Here is a 19,160-nt window from a genome sequence, read left to right on the forward strand (position 1 = left end):
AAATATGTATTAAAAAGAAAAGGCAAATACGTTTACGTTCGAAGAATTTAGAAAATTTAATCTTTGAAGTAACCTAGAAAAATGACGATCATTATTTTCAATCTAACAGCTAAGTCAGGAGGATATCATGGCTCGTAAGTTCTGCAAGAAGCAGCCACTGGTCTCGATCCAGTTCTGCGCAATTAACGCAAATATGTTTCGGCACGGTGTTGCTAGCTTTCATCGAAAGTGAGAGGAGAAAGAAGGCTGGGCAAATAATGATATTACTTTTTCGCCTTTGCGACTTACTGAACCGGTTTAATCGCCCTTACGAGAGGACCGTCTCACCATCACCGATTAAACCCGATACTTCTGCTCTCGGATAAACGTTCCATTACGCTTGCTTAAACTGGCACACCCACGCCGAGGAGAATCAAGGGTACCTTTCAGGAATCGTGAACTGCAGGCACGTGTGACGAACGTTCGCTCACACGATGGAATGGAATAAGTATAAAGTAGCCAGGTGGTGGTAAAAAAAAGTACTCAATTCGAAGGTTAACAGTTTCAGATCCAGGTAAAATCCTCTGTATAGGATCAACGTCAAGTTTGGATCCAAAAAATAATCACGTGTTTGATAACTCAGACCAAATACAGTAACATTTGGACAGAGAGCTTTCCGAGATGAGGCCTTGTCCTATTCGATTAAAGGACGAGACAACAGAATCCCTCGTTGACCGTAGAACGTGACAAATGTTCTTTTTACAGAGAACGTCAATGTGACGTCTTTTCCCGCGTGTGCGTGCGAACGAGACCCCAGATGATCCAGATTAGTCCTTTTACTTCGGACGTTCTTTCAGTCTCGGCGGGGTAATCCTTTCACCGCCCTCTACCCAGCCGCGAGTCGTCCCAGCCAGCTCACGTTTCAGAATGCCGATTGCTCTCACTATTTTCATACCAGGAAATCGTTCGCCGAGGCCACGTATGAAATGCTATTTCCTATCGTGGTTTCCTCCTCCCGCTGAAAATCCGAAAGGGAACTGGAATTTGGCGCGACGCGAGATAACGCGTGAAAGCATTTCACGTGCTAAAGTTCAACTACGTTAGGTGGTTATTGTAAAGAAGTATCTTTTTTTTTTTTTTAACGAAAATATTAACGATAACGTGATAATTTAGGCCAACGTAGGAAAGGTAATGAATGTTCAACTAGTTTAAACTCTAAAGTAAATGTTTGGTAGTCTCAGAAGAATTCCTAAACACATCTCCAAAGAGACTAGAAAAAACAAATTCTGAAAGTAGGGAACGTGCATCGCGATTAGCCTTGTTAGAGTGCAACTTTTTCAGTGGTCAACCTAGTGAGTTACTTTGCGAAGTCAAGGGGAAGCGATGTCAACGCTGTCATCGGTGAAAGTGCAGTCAAACGTGATCTTACGGGAGATTAACGAGTGATGTGCATTCGTCGAAGCATTTGCTATTGAATTCTTACTTGACCTGTTTACATGGCTCTCTGGTTATGGGAGAAACGGTAGCTTTCCTCGCGACGGGGGTGTCGTCGCGAGGAATCCCGGCAATTACGCAATATCGTATATCTCGCGGCTGACGTTTACGACCAGCGAGTGTTTACACGTTCGAAACACTGATGGCTAGTTATTCATGTTGAGATTACGAGGTACATGCACGCGAGGCTGTGACACAGCGAACACAATCCGCGAAACGTATGTTTGCTGTCGTCCAAATTGTCCAAATCGAACGACAGGTTTGATGTTTCCAAATAAACATGTATGTATATGTGCAAAGTTTGTTCATATACATATTTATTTGAAAGCATTAAATCAATCGTTTAAATTGAACAAATTTCTTCGATATCTATAAAAGGTACTTATTGGACTGACTGTATTTCGATCAAATAAAAGTTTTAAAACGAAATTGAATGAAGTTTCTTTGAATCTTACACATCAAATCTAGACTGCATTGGAATGCATTCCTGAAGAAGACTCCTGCCCGCCCACTCTCCTTTATCGAACAAGCTCATTGATCACGATTATCTGGGTCAATGAACGAACCAATGAAGAACCGCTCGATGGTTACCGAGGGAAGCTGCGCGACGAGGTCAGTTACCAAACGGTGAACATTTTCCCCGCTCGAGAGCACCAGTCGATGGAGGATGCGCCTGCGGAGAGGATCGGCTTCGATTGCACTTGAAATCGAGCGCGAAGACGAAGACCGGACGTTCGCGGCGGTCGTCGAACTCCCCTGCCATGAGAAGAGCGAGGAAAAAAAAAGGGAGAAGCGGAGACAAGATTGGAGAACGCAAGCCAGTCGGAAAGAGAGTGCTTTCTTCGTGAATCGGCGACGGTGAAGGTCCTCGTATATAAGCAACTGCCGGTACAGCAATTGTCAGTGTGACTCGTCTCATCGCAAACACCTATCGGCTTATACCTGTGAACTGGATAACACGATGCTGCGATTAGTAAGTTCATCTAGACAGAGTTGAAAAGGAAGTACTCGAAATCGAGCGACGGTTCATCGAACGTTCGACGAGATGCGGAAGAGATTCCGCTTCCTCTCGCTTCCTGAATCTCTAACATGGTGAAGGTGTTACGTCAGTGACTCGAGGGCTCTGAAAAAAAGTAAGGAATTTAGGAAAGTGTAGTTTCTTGGGGATGTTTTGCTACCTGATCGGCCGTATTTAAAGTGAGTACGTAGAATGACGATTGCAGAGTACCGATCACGAGAAAGCACTTTGAAAATCATTGCTACTCGTAGCCTCAGGGTATCGATATTCAACGCTCTAGTTTGTGGTAAAAAATTTGGAGTGAAAGTTAATCTCAGCGTATCGATCGCTTGCGTAGATCTGTCTTATATATATTATGAATAAAAAAAACTAGGTATATTATCCACTTGACATAGTTGAAACTCGGTTTGCTTTCGATTAAAACCTCGTTAAAAAATTGGGTCACGCGTTCCTAGGCTTTAATCAGGATTTCTCTCTTGTCGCGTTTCGAGTGCTTCCAATCGACTAGTATCTCGCCTTACGGTTTCGACAAGGGTTCGATAACCTTAACACGCGATTGCAACTTTGCAGTTATTGTTTACCTTGGCCGTGACCACCGCGAGGGCCTCTCATTTCTCCTCCTTGGGAGGTTTGGGAGGCCATGGCTACGGCAGCGAGCCGAAACTCATCTCTGAATCGGTCCACCTGAAAGAAATACCCACGAAAATCATCAAGGTCACCAAGACCGCAGTCATCAAGGTTCCAGTGCCGTATCCAGTCAAGGTGCGTACTCTCGACCAAACAAGAACCTTCTCTCTTCATTCTCTGAAATAATTGAAATATTATGAAGTATCCATTAATTTATATGGACTTTTCCTACCGAGTGGTATGTCTGATATTGTTTAACTTTATTGAAAAACAACCGTATAGATTCAAACTTCAGTGGAAATTTACTAAAACATCCAAGCTACTATTTATAAAAAGATTCACGTTGAAATATAATCATGTATTGTTTCACATATGTTTTAACCGAGCCCTAATATGAAAATTATTATCTTCGTCATGCTGCTGCGTCAGGCCTGAGCAACACTCGACCAAGCATCGACATGGCAATAGAAAGCACCCGATCGCAATCCAATCTGAAATTACATCGCGCCAATTTCAGTCATGCCACGCGAGAAGCTTCCCAACGAGAAACCACAATCGCCTAGAACTTGAAAGACGTACACGCACGTACGTGACTCCGAACCACCCTTTCCCTCAGCCCGCGGATACGGAGGATACCTTTTCCGCCCAAGCCAACGAGAGTTGATCTTGATACCAGTCGATCTAGAATTCCTTTCTCTTCATTTGCAGGTGCCCCATCACATACCAGTCCCGGTGCCAGTAAACCATCCCATCGCAGTTCCGTACCCGAAGGTAGTGAAAGTCCAGGAACACTTGCCCGTCGCGGTGCCCAAGCCAGTCCCGATCGAGATTCATCAGCAAGTGCCGTTGGTGGTGCCCAAAGCGGTGCCAATACCGCATCCTATTCCTGTTCCACACCCGGTAGCTGTGCACAAGCCCGTCTTCTACCCGGTACCGCACCCGATACCTTATCAGGCGCACAGCGAATTCGAGGGCGGAGGCGGAGGTGACGGCCACGGCTCGTCGAGCGACCACGTTGGCCACCAGTCGGAGAGCTACAGCTCTTACACGGCGAACGACCAGGGCCACGGTGGATACGATCAACAGCAAGGTGGACACGAGCAGTTCCAGCCTTCTCAGCCCGACTACAATGCGCATTATTGAGTAGTCGCCTTGTATGCTCGCTGGGAAAGATACGACCACGTCGTAAATCGTACAAGTTGCAGGGGTGCGAGTGGACAGAAAAGAGAAAGAGTGATCGAATAAATGGGAGTACTGTGGAAGAAGGAAAGATCAGTCTTGGATAGAATGTGGGAAAGTGTCGGGTCGTTTTTTCTGGCTGGCAGGTCCCGCGGGGTCTGAAAAAGACGCGTTAGAATTCGAGTCGCGATTACTTTCAGGACTGATGTTTCTTTCTCGTGGATCTGGACCTTTCGATGGGTTGCGGTAACGTAGCTAACAGTCGATGACTGTAGCCACGAGAAACAGCGGTTGGTAGTTGAAGAGGGTGTTTTGAAATATTCGATGCCTTTATTGATTAATTGCGCTCCGTATCGTTAAGTCTGTCTTGTTAAGTTTGTAATTATTATTTGTTTTTGTTGATTACTGTTTTCTCTCTGCTATATTTTTCAAATAAACGTTGATGACTATGAAACCTGCGAGCTTGTTGCTATCCTTTCTAGTAACGGGTCGATCAGCTAAAAAGAGAACACCAAGTGAACTGTTAGTGTATTCGAGGTAAACGATAAGTGGTTTCACTTTTCACCGAAGAGGAGAATCGAGTTGAAACGTCTCCTCCTTAAAATCCCAGACACTGAAAAAACAGTATTCCTGGACAGGTAACGCGGATTACTGTTTACGCAACACTGCTCCAGTATCGGGGCCCGCGTGCTCTCGTAATTTGAAAAATCGTTTCAAGGCGAGTAAGGGTCGACCGGTTTTCGTACGAAAAAAGATCTTTATTTCAGTGATGTAAGACGCGCGTCGACTTACGTAAAAAAAAAAAAAATGATTTAAACAATTACAAAATTACATCTAGTGTGTCACAATACGCTCGATCCAAATCGTTCAGTTCTCAAAGGATTGTCCATCGAATCCCCTGATTCGGGGAGAGGATGGACAGATGGGGGACGCATCAGTCTCCTGGTCTAACTTGGGGGAACCAATCTACGCGCTATTGGAGATCAACTAACTGTTCGAAAACGTGATTAACGAGAAACACAAGTGGGTGGGGGGGGGGGGGGGCGGGGTGCGAGGTGGGGGTGCGATCGATGTCCAGCAGTTGCCTTCTGGAGCCTTCGAAATCGTCCTGAATCGTTCTTCCGTTTGGTCGACCTCGAGGAGGCTCGTGGCCAGGTACTTTCTCTGTCAACGGTATCCGACGATGTCGCTTCGCATTGGGATGTGATTGAAACTGGCTCCCCGGGATTCACGACGATGTTGATTTACCATCCAGCAGCGTAAGAGGGCGCCCAGCCGAAGGATTGTTTCTCGACAACGATCGGTTGAGCGACTGGGTACGGGACGTGCTTCACGATTGGAACGGGAACGGGGTGGGGTACCCTGACAGCGTATGGGGCTGGCACTGGAACCTTGACGGGAACGTTGACTGCGTAAGGAACTGGCCTGTCGACGGGGACTGGGATGTTCCTGGTAACCTCCACTGGGTAGGGTTTGGGTACATGGACGGGGTAAGGACGATCGACTGGGACTGCGACTGGAACCTGAAAAACACGAGACGATCCATTAGATAAGTGTCGTAGGTTATTATTGTCTTCGCGTTTTATTTTCACTTCTATCGGAGAATTTTTAATGAGTTATTCTAAAAATCTGTAACATGTATACCTCCCTCACGACGTTCGTAATATAAAGGTCGAAAACTACGAGTAAGTACATATGAATGCATTTATTTCAAAGAACCACGCAATCCCTGCAATTATCAAGTATTCAACCTAGTAGATTGCATCTTATCCGATCGCAACGATTTACGGCGGCGATCGGGCGAGAATCGCGGTGGAAGTTGATCTAAACGGAGTACGATGTTTTCCAGGAAAGCTAATACGCAACCATGTTATCTGTAACGTTTTCGAATTACGAAATCCCAGCACTCGTTCGGATTGAAACGTTAATTAACGATCGACGATCGCCGCTCGAGCAGATATCGCGAGATAAACAGAGCGTGATTGGACGATGACCGAGATCCTCTCATTTTATCGAGCCGATAGCCTTGATTTCGTTACGTTCGCGAGACAAATTTTGGTTTCGTATGCAAATCTTCCGGATCTACGCGGAACTGTTTGGGAATAGCAATCCGGAGATTAGGTCATTGGTGATTTTACGCCTGGACGACAATTTAATCGCGATTGAAATTGTTTAGTGAACGTATTCGTACTCTTTGTATTTTTCGTTAGACCTAACGATTAGACAAAATTTAAGTTCATTAATTACTTTTCAGATTAGCGAACAGAAATAAATTCAATCGATGGTACAAAGATTCAAATACGATATTTAACATAAACTTAAAGAGATCTTACTTTAACAGGAACGGCGATGTGTCTGTCGACAGGAACAGCTACTGGGTGCGGTACAGGAACAGCTACTTCCTTGGTCACGACAGTGGAGACACCATGGCGGAGTCCATAGGTTGGCAGGCTCGAGTATCCATTGAATCCTATGCTATTGAGACCATAACCATGCGACAGTCCTATACCGCTGTCCAGACCATATCCCAGTCCGAAGACTCCTCGTTTGCTTTTTGGTGTCTCGTCCGCTTCCGGCTTCTTCTCCTCCGTTATCGGCTTCGTCTCCTCCGTTACCGGCTTCGTCTCCTCCGCCAGGGCCACTGCTACCAGGGCGAAGACGACGAATAGCTGCAAAGAAGACATGGAAGTTTGGTTAAAATAATGATTAATATATGGAATACCGGTTAAAAATATTTTGAAGAGCATAAAAGTCTAAACGAGAAATTGAAAATATAAGTAAACGAATAAATGAAGGGGTTGCTTGAAATGGCTAGTGGAACACCAAGTTCCTGCCAAAGGATAAAATACTACGACGTTCTAACGAGCGAATTACAACGGTTAGGCCACTCTCGAGGGAATCAACCCTCCGCAATCGAAACGGTCTCCGATTCCAGGGGTAGGCCCTGGAATCCTCGGCAGAGGCTGAAGCATGCTCGGGACCAAGAAAATTCGTGTGCTCACCTTGGCGTTCATGGTGCTGCTGAATCGGGCTTGGTGCGTCGTGGTTTTGCGACTGATGGAATACCAAGAAGATCCTCTGCTTTTATACGTGTGGGACGAACCCTTGAACAGGACGGAGGTGGTGGGCCAGTGGCGAGTCAGAGAAACGGTGAAAAGAAATTGGGCGTGGGGAGCGTGCAGGGGATCCCCGAAAAGCGTTCCAAGGCAAAGCTCTTCGCGCTCCTTTTTCTTGCGAAAGATAAATTATATATCCCCCTCCCTCTCCCCCCACCACTTGATTAATACTTTGGATGGTTGGTCTTCAGTTCGCTGCCAGTCATCTATTCGGCTGCGTCAGGGTGCCTTTTGGACGGGTGCATCGTTTTATTCTAATCTTCTCTTTTTTGAAGTGCATTTGATGTTCTAGTGACGTCAGCAGCGAGAAATAACCGGTGCATCCGACTGCAGGTTCGTTCTTTGCTACTATAGCTCGTTAGTTGAAGTTGGGGATGCCTGGACATCGTTGCCCGATCGTGGAGTCGCCAAAGTATCGAGGTTCGAGGTTTGATATGCTTTATTTCAAACTGTACACTTCGTATATGATTTTTTTGTAAAAGTGTGTCTCATAAAATGTTGCTGTAAATATTCGTAGCTGACCTCGGTGCCACGTTATTTATAATATCTTTTGACCGATCGAGATCGCGCAAGTCTGTTGGCAAAGGCGCAGAATTCTTGTTCAATTTCAGGTAATTTTGCTCGTTAATCGACACCTGTCCGAAGTGGAAAAGTATAGCGTGTCAGGCTGTCCTCATTTTAAGATCCTCGTTAACAGTCACGTAGACCCACGTAACAGCCACTTCACGATATTTAACACGATTTTATCGAGTCGCTAACATTTACGGGAACATAAACCGAAAGCGAAATGTTGTTGTAAACATTTGTAGTTTGCCACTGTATCGTTTTCTCAAAGTAAAACTAAGTCTTTGTGCTAATGGAGTGACGTGAGCTTTGAATTTTCGAGTCGACTCGGCGGAACACACCTGAAGTATTAAAAAAAAATTAAGGGTCAACCATAAAATGTCAAAGAAAGAACCCGGCGGTTTTAGCGGCTCGAAACGCTGTTTGGTCTATTTTGAAAGGAGGAGATTAGAATATCGTTGGGGTCCTTTTAACGAACTTTTTTTCCAAATAGAACTTGGCGTTCAGGATAATCACGAGAGCGTAAATTTTTCTTAACGATCCAGACGTGGTTCATTTGAATTAGAACATCCGAATCAGCTCGTTCGGGTGATCTCAGATGCTTTTTTTTTGATGTTCTTTAGTTTTTAAATAACAAAATTGCTTCGCCATCGGATCACTCTTAATGTTTTAAACATGCATCGGGCATCTTCGAGTCGATTGATGGGAAGCGTCTTGTTTGGTAATGCTTCAAGTCGTAAACAACCAATCCCAATGGTTTTATTTTGAATATATACATGAATTTTTAAATCCACGAATGGTTATGAAAGAGTTATTTTATAATATATTATTTAATAAAATACGTGTAACCAAAGGTAAAATAGAATTGTTAATTGTATTCCATCAAATGAATCGAGGAACCGTGTGTTGTTCTATTACATCATCGACAATGTATAGGCAGACATTTTTGGAATTTCCAGACCATTTATTTATGTAGTTTATTTTGACGTCCCAACAGTCGTAATTTAGATTTCCATCAAGCGATTTATCTTTCGATTGTGCAATCCGCGTGACGTTGTTGTAACCGAATGTCACGTTTAATAGGTAAATGAATCGAAATTATAAATTTATTTACACATACTAAATAGTATTTCCTGAGTAGCTAGTAAAACATTTCAGTAATCGATACGATCATAAACATCGTCCTACGTGAACAGTCTAAAAATAAGACGATCGACTTGGATGATTCGCAGAGCAAAAAACCGGATCCTACTCCGAAACTTCACTTGGGAATTCCGTGTGTTCTCGAAACGACGAAAAGCTTTTTCGGGTGTCCTTGACCCGCGTTTCTGTGGCAAAGAGGACGACGAACTAGTCTGCGCCAACAGGTCCGTGTCGCGTCTGGAATTAATTGTTTTCGACCGATGTTGTAAATTTGCGAACTTTGCGTGTGACATTTTGAATAATGCCGGGATGATGCTCCTCTCGGGGAATGCCAGCTTGTTACGGGGGAACGACTAGACAACCTAGCAGCAGGCTGAGATACGAGAAAAAAGGGATCTGTTCGTGGAGATTTTGCGCCAGTGGAGCCCCCAGAGCTAACACTCTGTCTGGCTCGTTCGAGGGACGTTCAGCATTCCCAGTCAGACGGTTCTGATCAGATTCTAAACACCGACCTCCCTCTGGTTCACCTTATTCTTGTTAAGTCGATTGTTATTTTGTACCGTCGGCGTCGATGATTCATCGTCCTAGTTGATATGAATTTACAAGTACATCTCGAGTTACACGGATTCGTGGGGTACGTGATTCTGGCCAATTTATCCCCCTAATGCGTATTTTATAGCAACAGCAAGTCTCAGAAGCGAATCTGCAGACTCGAAGATACTACCAAGGATTTTTTTAGATTTCTAAACCCTTGGTGGAACGAGTTAGTGGTTAGTGTTACAAGGTCTTCGGTACTTGGGACAAATATTAATTTCCTAGCGCGCATGATTTATTTCTTCTAAGCGTACGTGCACCAGGAGTACCTTTGTCCGAAGAAACGCGTTCTATTCTAGTTTCGCGAATAACTTTCGCAATATAGAACCGCGAAAGGGAGTGAAGGTCGACTGGAGCTCAAGTTCACTTGTCAACTTTCATCAATGTTGTATGAGTTTGTTCGTGATGCAACAAGTCGAGCATAGTCGGTACTTATAAGGGGTGTAGATGGTAAATTTATCTTTATCGTCTTCATTTCAATCATTCCTTAAAGAGCAAAAAACCTGGTGGTCAATTAACACCTCTGCTTGGTAAGAATTTAAGACCCATCCTAGCCTGGAACGCCAAAAATATTTATTACAAAAATATTTATTACCTGAAAAAATTCAGAAGGTACATTTTATAGTCTCTAAACATATGGAATATAAATGTTTCTACTTGTGTGCGTTACATTTTTTGTTAGAAAAGAATCCCCATAATTGCTGAAATAATCGCCGTTTTAATGGGAATCCCCTCTTAATTCCGCCGTCCTTCGTTAAAGTTGTTGCTCGTTTTCGTTCGATCAACAGTCCCCGATTGTATTCCCGTCTGCTTTCGCCTAATCGAGGAGACTCGACCGAAAAGAGATACAATTTTTGGAGGGAGGAGCGACGCGAAAAAACTGCGGCGAGAAACACGCACGTCGCACGTTGCATAAATCGTTTCTCGGTCGATTTCAACACCGGAAACTTGGCTCTGTCTTCTTCCCTTCTTTTTAACGTACAAGTCTACGTGGTGCGTTTGTTTACGAACTCAGCATGGATCCATTCTTCGCGATTGCACCACCGCGACACTGTCCGTCGAAGCGAACAAAAATTCCGGGTTCGAATCGCGTCAATTTCAGGCAGACAAGTTGCTGAAATTTGAATATTGAGAATTTTAATGGTTCCAAAGTGAATAGATTATGAATCGTTCAGAAAAGAATTTAAGTCGATGACTGTTGGTTTTCGCGCGGTACGATCGCGAATGCAATAGTGATTTGTACGCTCGGGAGATTTCAATGCGTCGCGACAGCAAAGGAGAGGTGCTAAATTGTACCGTCCGGCTCGGATTTTTCGTGTGTGCAGAAATGCTGAGAATGACGTTCGAGCATTGATTAAGGGAATAAATATTAATGAGACAGCAGGCAAAATAACTTCAAATTCAATTTGTGTCTAGACTTGACAACTGTTTACAGGACACGTCAATAAATAGTGTGTTTTAAAAAGTTACTCTAAAACAAGGATTACTAACCTTGACTTTTAAAAGAATCTGTTAAGTAGAAGCTACAATAAATTTAATTGAATATGGAACGTTTTATATTAAAACAACAACATCGTTATTTTAAACGGACTTCTCTAATATCAACAAACAAAAAAGGAGGAAGTCGGGGATTTCCGAGTCTTGAGAAACAAAAGGAGGAACGACAAACGTTACAATTTCTCATTAATGAATTTCCGTGAATACTGTAGTAATTCTTTACAAGGAAACTGTATGAAATACCTACTGTATCAAATAATTCCTTATACCAGACATTCCTCGAATAAACGGTACTACCGATGGCGTAACGCATTCCCGTACATATATCACAATTTAAGCATCTTTATTAACCGTACACGCGGGTAGTGTACAATTTGCTTCATTTCAAATGACCAAAACGATTTCACGATTGGCTTATCGCGTGCGGTAATGTACAGAAACTTCACGTACGACTCGCGATGGATCCCGTATCGCACCGATTCACGACACCGACCACGTCGTTTATTGTCATGAAAATGAGCATGATCGAGCCATTATTACACGTCTGATTTCACCTTGTCGGCCTGTGTTCCGTCCAGAAAGAAAGTCGACTTTGTCCGGTGGTCGGTGTCGATATCGTGGAATCGAGACACCGAGGACTACTCTATTGCGCAATCGACACGAAATTCCGGAATACACAAACGCTGATATAAACTATTTTTTACTCACGTGCTACGAGTAAATCTCGAGTTTCTGTCTTTATCTTTCGATCAGCCGCTGACGCGTTTATTAATGAGCGTTTTCAAAGCAGAGACGAGTTTCGAACGAAAATATTTTCTATTTGATCGAGATTCCTTGTCACCGAGCGCGCCAAGCGAGATTTCCGTGTAGCTTTCATTGATAACCTTAATCGGAGCTTCTTCCACGCACATGTCACAGTGTGGTAATCCTACAAATGTCTTCGTTTCGTCATTGATTCGACTGTTTTCACATCTTGTCACTTACCATTTGAAAGGAGAAACCAGAAGCGCGAGGATCGTAACTCCTCCGCAGATTGAACCTATTGGCAGAATTCAGCTGGAAAAATATGTTGCGTTTCGTAATAAGTGACACCTCGATATAGACGTAAACGTTCGCTGAATTGTATAACAGGAATTAATTGCGCGTCGTGGTGTTCGGATATTGAGATGTCTCATAAACTAAGGGGCAGCTTCCCACTTTAGTCTGCATGATTTCTAGTGAGACGTCATTAATCAATATTATCAATCATCCTAACATAATTACAATGTTATAAATTCTACTCTGAATTCACAGAAGACTACGAGAAATTTGTCAAAATAAACAGCTCCTTCCATTTATTAATTGCCGTGACTAATCGATTTGCATAAAAACCATGCTGATCACGGTTAAGAAATGCACGAGAGTCGACTAGCTTTTATTTCGATGCCTCTGTCGAAAAAACATGGTGCTTTACTACCGAAATGAACACGATCTCCTCTGGTGAAGTAAACCCCGTGCGAAATTAACCCGACGAGCGGAATCTGATCTGAAATTCGCGTATCGTGATGTGAGTTACGAGTAAAAAGAACTCGTTTCGAGTTGTTTTCGTTGTTACATTTACTTTCATAAACCGAGATTCAAGTAACTCTTGCGTAATAGCGGACCTGCGTGTGTCACGTTAAAGTGTATTGTATAATCTTTCGATTTTCAGCGCCAGAGTCTCGTTTTTCACGTGGCACGTTGAATAATCTTGCCTATCGAAGAAAGTTGGCTGCTCGATGGCCGTTCTCGCGGTGGCGAAAGATAACGAGCCAGATGGCACGCGTGTTACGATTGGCGTTCCCTCATTAATGTTGAAAAAGTTGTCAAAATTCGGTTAATTGGCTAGGGACTCATCATAAATTTCCGTGATCGGTTTGTCGACGTCGCAGATTTCAGCAACCAGCGTTTCCAATCCTTCTTCCCTTTCTAACTTTCCAATAAGTTTTAAACGAGTCTGCAATATGTAATTCAGCAGTTGACACTTTTTATTTACTCGTCCGACGAGTTATCACGTTTGTAGTACGAGTGGTGTGAGATTAAATAACGATTGACACTGTGCGAATGCTTGTAGCGTAGGACAGCGGTTGTTTGTTTGCATTAGGCGTGAATTTTCAATGTATACACGAATGTGCAGTTCGCAGCTCCGTGAAGGTCGGCAATTAAGGATCGCGTTAATTAGCAGTTCCTGCACCGTGATCGGTATGTGGCACCTGGCAGTGACAGCTGCCTCGCGTTACTTTCTAAAAATTAATAGCAGCTCGTATACGTTCATCGGTAAAGTGAACGGAGATGAATAGTATAATGCGAGATGGGTGGTACAAAGTCGATAACGCGATTGCAATTACGACCGTTATAATTATTCCGTGTTCTGAATGAAAAGATGTGACGAAATGTTTCAATTATACAGCGTGGCATCTGCGGATCTACTTAACGATGTATCGTCGATATATCATTCGCCGATCAGAGGATCGACGTTCCGCTGCGTTTTCACTAAAGTGTGAAACGTAGAGCAAGTTCCATGGGTTTCCATAGTCGAAGCCTGGATCTTCTAGGAACAATTGAGAGGAAAGCCTCCCATAAGCGGCTAGGAATCCGTTTCATCGAGTTCTTTCGTCAGCGAGGCGTTTTCCGGGAAGTCAACTCCCCTGTCTTTTGTTTGCGACTAGTGAAAACCTCTTTATCAGTTTGTGTGAGAAGATTATCGGGAAACTCGGTGAAAAGTTCACGCAGTGACCCACATTCTAGACACTTCGTGAGATCTTGGACAAAATTCAAACGAGGGATGTTCCCAGATGACGTTGAATCTCAGTCAAGGTCTCGAGGCGGGAACTTCGCGTTCCTTGGGTAGTCTCTGTACAATGAGGGATCAGATAATGTTCGCAAACCTATAGCGATACCTTGTCGCGCAAGGATGTGTCGAAATATTCCGTTCGTACATAATTAATACCAGCAAGTTCGCGTCGTGCCGACGTATTGCACGACAGTCCTGTAATCCGATTTTACGATCAACCGAGGTGTTCATGCCCCAGACGCTGTCATAGGATTTCGTGTGTTTCTGTTACGTTGCGTCAGTCCCGTCTCGCCGTGAATTTATTACGCTAGAACAGCACTGGTTTCGAGGAATCGGGCTCGATTCGAAGGTTCCCGTGCCGTTGGAAAGCAAAAAATCGAGGAAAGTAGTCGGACGACGCGACGCAATTTCTGCAATAATCAAAGTACCCATGAGTAGCTTAGCGATCATCCCTCCCACCTGTCGACGCAATGCGGCGAGGCTCTCGTGGAATAATGCTTGCGACAAAGAGCTGATAACTCGTTTCGCAGGAAGCTGACGCAGGGAAAGAATGATAGGCGTTTCTTTTTAAAAAAAACATTTATAAAATCAATTTATTTCACGAATCGTAGTTGCTACGATAGAAGTAGAACTTGTTTTGGTACGACGCTCGTCATGATGTCTTTTTGCGATGCTGCAGGGTGGGTGGGAACGAGGGTGAAAGGATGGCAGGTTGAGGGATAATTTCATCTAGTAGTGACCGTGTCCTCCGTAGCCCTTAACGATGACGGGTTGTGGAACCGCGACTGGAACCGCGTGGGGAACGGCGACCTGAAAATGATAATAAATTAGTATGTTAAATTAGTAAAACACAACGTGGATCGTGTGGCGATCGTTTCGACTTACCTTCACGGGGTATGGAGCAGGCACCGCGACCTGAAAATTATAATAAATCATTATGTTATATTAGTAAAATACAATGTGGACCGTGCGAAGATCGTTCGACTTACCTTGACGGGGTATGGAGCAGGCACGGGCACTGGAACCTTAACTGGAACCGAGACTGGGTAGGGTCTGTCGACTGGAACGGCGACGGTCTTGGTCTGAATCACTGGGTACGGTTGGGGAACCGGAACTGCCACCGGAACTGGGTGTGGAACCGCAACTGGTACCTAAAGATAAAGGAAAATATGGTTGTAAGTATCTTGTTTAATTGAGGGGCTATTTTCTTATAAATATAATGAATTACTCAAATTCTATTCAACAAGTCTCACGCGTTGTTATAGGTTAAAAAATAATTTTCAAAAGGAAACTTTGAAAAAATAATTTTCAAAAGGAAAACGCAATTAAAAATAAAATTATGAAAAGTCCTGCATTTTTGGGCCGAATAACAGATCTTGGGTGACAAGTCTCGTTTTGGTCGAACGGTCAACGAGCGTGAGGAGAGATTCAATGAATTTATGGAAACGATGCGAATAAAAGGAAAAATCGCAAGTTAACAGAGCGCGGCGAGTTTTGTAACAGCGCGTTGATTTCATGACGTAAATTTCATGCGTGTTCTTCTCACCTTAACTGGGACTGGACGGTCGACAGGGACTGCGTACGGTTGTGGTACCGGAACTGGGACAGCGACAGCCTTTTCCTGGACTGCGATCGCGATGCCATGTCCACCATGTCCACCATGTCCACCATATCCACCATATCCAATTCCGCTCCATCCACCCGCGCCGAGACCGAGCAGGCCGCGTTTCTGGACCGCTGCTTTGTCTTTTTCTTTGTTCTCCTCAGCGAACACCGCGCTGATCAGCAGTACACAAATCTTAAGGGAGAAATTGCGAAACGATTAAGGGCTTGGAATATTTTTCTCGTCAACAACGTCAGAGAACCGATACAGGAGATCTTTAAATGGTAATTAAGTTTCTACCAACGTTTGGATACACTATCGAATTACAAACAAAAATTGCAACTAATTTTTTCTCTATACATCATAATTTTACAGAGAATAAGAAACAATAATCTCTGGCACAATGCCGAAAAGTAAAAGATAAAATGTTCGACAACAAAGAGCGAGTTGGTCACGAACGAGGTTCATTCAGTTTCGTAGCCTATTCGAAACTTTAATTCAGATAATTTTGCTGGTATCTGCCAAAACTACATTTCTACCAAAAAGTGCACCGATTCCCGCGGGTTTCGTGACTCGATTGATCACTGAACGTGTTCCGACAGTCACAAAGAGACTTAACGATTACACGTACCAAGACCCTCATGATGGCCGGCCGATTACTACTTTGCCTAACGTGTCTTGAGTTGGTAAATTAAATTGTGTTCTGTTGCACCGGAGGAAAACCACCCTTTATATAGGGAATTCACTTTCATTCGTTGCGTACACCCCGCCAATCGAAAGCCAATGGCCGTTCGGTGTTCTATCGCCACACCTACCATACACTATTTACTCACGATCCATACGGCCACATACTCGTTACACATTACAATACATAATGTGCACGCGAGGTTGTATAATATACTAAACGTGAGTTGGCCGACTGGGGCTATAGTAAATAGAGCGCACTTTATGCAGATACATATGCGCGACTCTAACGAGGAGACTCGAAGCATTTAGAGAGAAAACTCGCGATCGTGAGACTTCCAGGGACAGGAGAAGCTTTTGCTCGGCGCAGACCGCAGTGGAACGTCCTATCCGCGGCTAGGGTTCTCTTTGTGACAAACATTCGTGCGTGGGGTGAACGATAAGTCTTCTTCGCTTCAATTTCAACGTCTCTCTACCTCAATCTACGTTAAAATTTGATTAATCACTTGTGGTCACGATTAAGGCATTCGCACCGTTGTGACGTTAGATAAAAGTCAGTAAGAAGTGTAGATTTTTCTGATAATAGGGATACACCACAGGTAATATTTATTTTCGTAACGTTTCAACCAAGGAAAAATCAAGATTAATTGAATTGCATACGAGTTATTAATTTCTGTGAAAAAGTCGCTCGAAGCAATTTTCAATGAACGTAATAGCAACCAATCGATCGGTAATGAATGTTGTAATTAATTGTGCAAAGTCGAAGCCGTGCAGGTTATCGCGACGAAATTATGCAACTGCTCGAAAGCAGGAAATTTTGTATATATAAATCTTTACGAGCATACCGGGAGATATTTCTACATTTCGTTCTCCGATAACCAGAAGATTTTCCAGTTTCGAGTCCGCGTTCCGCAGAAGCGGAGGCGGTACATCGAACATCATGAAAATCACTCGATAATTAATAACTAATTTTTTTCATCTTGTTTCTCAAGCTGAAACTTGCTTGCTATAGGTTTTTGTTGTTTCGATAAACTTGTGAACCACTCTAGACGTACATTTAATAAATTTCTAACAACGATCAGCGACGAATGGCTACGCGTTTGATCGATTACACAGCGTTCGTTCACCTGTGACTATTATTGTCGGAGCCGTGTATTTACCAGATACTATCAACAACTAGAATTACTCATATACGCCACCTACTGTAAGTGTCGTGGTTCGCGCAAGGTGTTCAACGACAATATTTTAGAATAATGTTTGTTAGATCTAGTTAATCTCCTTGTTCTAGAGCTTAATTATCGAATGTAAATTTGTCAGTGATTCGACGCAACGATTAATCACACGCCCATTATGGCATCGTGGGCCTCAGACTACATAGATCTCGCTTATTTAATCATTAAATAATCGCGAACCGCTTAGAGCAGTTCCGATTGAAGGCAACCTTATAATCGAGCGTGTGAAATGATCTATCAAGATTGAATTGACAGAAATGGCAGTTTGCACTACCGTTACTACATTGTACCCAACAACTCAATCGACTTTATTAAGTGGAAAGAAGTTCATTAACTTCAGCTTCAATTTAATACACGCGTTGTACATGTACCCTTACAGACGTTTAATAAGCAAATAAATAAATGAAATACACCTAATAGAATATTATCTTGATCGCGAAATGTCACTTAAAATTTGGAGTATTTTAGATCTTCAAGTTTTACCCGTCATCGACGTGCAGCTTTTCAATGTTAATTGTGACGGCTGCTCGACGTTTCACGCGTCATTGTTTGTCATTGCGCGGCTGGGTTTCGAAACTGACGTGAAAAACAAAAAATGAAAACCTCGTCATCGGTAAACCGAAGCCTAGAAAGCGTGACGTAATACGGAGTTTCAAACACCTGCCTGGTCGATTGAGAACGAAACGGGGTAACTCGGAGTATTATCGGTCGCGATCTCGTTGATTTGCACGCAGATCGACGTTTCACAAGCGATTTCTGTGACGCGCATGAAACGCAAATTAGAATTACCTTGTCAATCTGCGCATTACCATTGGTAGTTAATTGTGAAAACGATCGCGTTTTTGCTCATTTCCCGAGGACACGCGCCTTATCCCCATTTCGCACCTTTTCGTTATACTTTCTTCAGTTTCATCGTATAGACATATTATACGAACGTAATAAAAATCACAAAGTAAATCCTTCGAATGCGTCGATGACTGGGTTAGCGATCAAATTAGGCCACTCGCTTTACATGCTTGGAAAAAAGTGTACTATCGTCACATTCTAGCAAACAGGTTACAGATAATATATTCCCCACCGTGTTTACATTCAACTTTTACGCCAAGAATTCATGAACGTATTAATTAACGTGCTTCAAGAACACGCGCGACAACTCGGTAGCAACTTACTTGCGACGCAATTTCGAATTATAAATTCCACTCGTTAGGTGTACGTAAATCCCGAATGGATTACTGTTACGTTTATGGATCGCAATTACAGAAATACTCTTGAACGTTCAACGACTCCTGCGGGCTAGTTTGCGTAATAGTCCAGCTCCGATGACTGCTTAACGTCATTTAAGTACTGTACGCAACGCGTTTCCATAACTCGATTTATTTTACCGAGCTATAAATTTATCGATTCCTCGGGAGCTTATCCTGAATTACCACGATAAAGACATGTTCCTTATTACAAAATTCCTTGCGTGGCCGGCGCGCGCGCGCATGACTCACGATTGTTGGCGTTTAATTGCTCTTGTGGCTCGAATGCTTTTAACGCATTACGTACCGCGTTCGTAATTAGTGCGTGCTCTCGCGTATGCACGGAATCCATTATCCCTTTTTGTTCCTTTTTTTAA

General features: G+C 43.3%; 3 protein-coding genes across 3 annotated transcripts; 1 reads left to right on the forward strand and 2 right to left on the reverse strand.

Moving 5' to 3' along the window:
* The first annotated feature begins 2,134 nt into the window (after positions 1-2,134).
* On the forward strand, positions 2,135-4,756 carry LOC128886462 (zinc finger protein 512B-like). Its single transcript, XM_054141380.1, has 3 exons — positions 2,135-2,446; positions 3,062-3,253; positions 3,827-4,756. Exons 1-3 carry the CDS (start codon positions 2,435-2,437, stop codon positions 4,259-4,261), a joined length of 639 nt encoding a protein of 212 aa, XP_053997355.1. The 5' UTR covers positions 2,135-2,434; the 3' UTR covers positions 4,262-4,756.
* A 769-nt stretch (positions 4,757-5,525) lies between these two features.
* Positions 5,526-7,311, reverse strand: LOC128886234 (tetra-peptide repeat homeobox protein 1-like). Its single transcript, XM_054140933.1, has 3 exons — positions 7,300-7,311; positions 6,631-6,966; positions 5,526-5,820 (listed from the first exon to the last, which is right to left on the reverse strand). The coding sequence occupies exons 1-3, from the start codon at positions 7,309-7,311 to the stop codon at positions 5,542-5,544; spliced, it is 627 nt and encodes a 208-aa protein (XP_053996908.1). The 3' UTR covers positions 5,526-5,541.
* A 7,441-nt stretch (positions 7,312-14,752) lies between these two features.
* Positions 14,753-17,937, reverse strand: LOC128886235 (cuticle protein 65-like). The gene is made up of 5 exons (XM_054140934.1): positions 16,258-17,937; positions 15,570-15,821; positions 15,013-15,174; positions 14,909-14,938; positions 14,753-14,833 (listed from the first exon to the last, which is right to left on the reverse strand). The coding sequence occupies exons 1-5, from the start codon at positions 16,267-16,269 to the stop codon at positions 14,753-14,755; spliced, it is 537 nt and encodes a 178-aa protein (XP_053996909.1). The 5' UTR covers positions 16,270-17,937.
* Between the last annotated feature and the right edge of the window lie 1,223 nt (positions 17,938-19,160).

The sequence above is a fragment of the Hylaeus anthracinus genome, unplaced genomic scaffold, assembly GCF_026225885.1.
Source record: "Hylaeus anthracinus isolate JK02 unplaced genomic scaffold, UHH_iyHylAnth1.0_haploid 11982, whole genome shotgun sequence".
Classification (NCBI taxonomy): domain Eukaryota; kingdom Metazoa; phylum Arthropoda; class Insecta; order Hymenoptera; family Colletidae; genus Hylaeus; species Hylaeus anthracinus.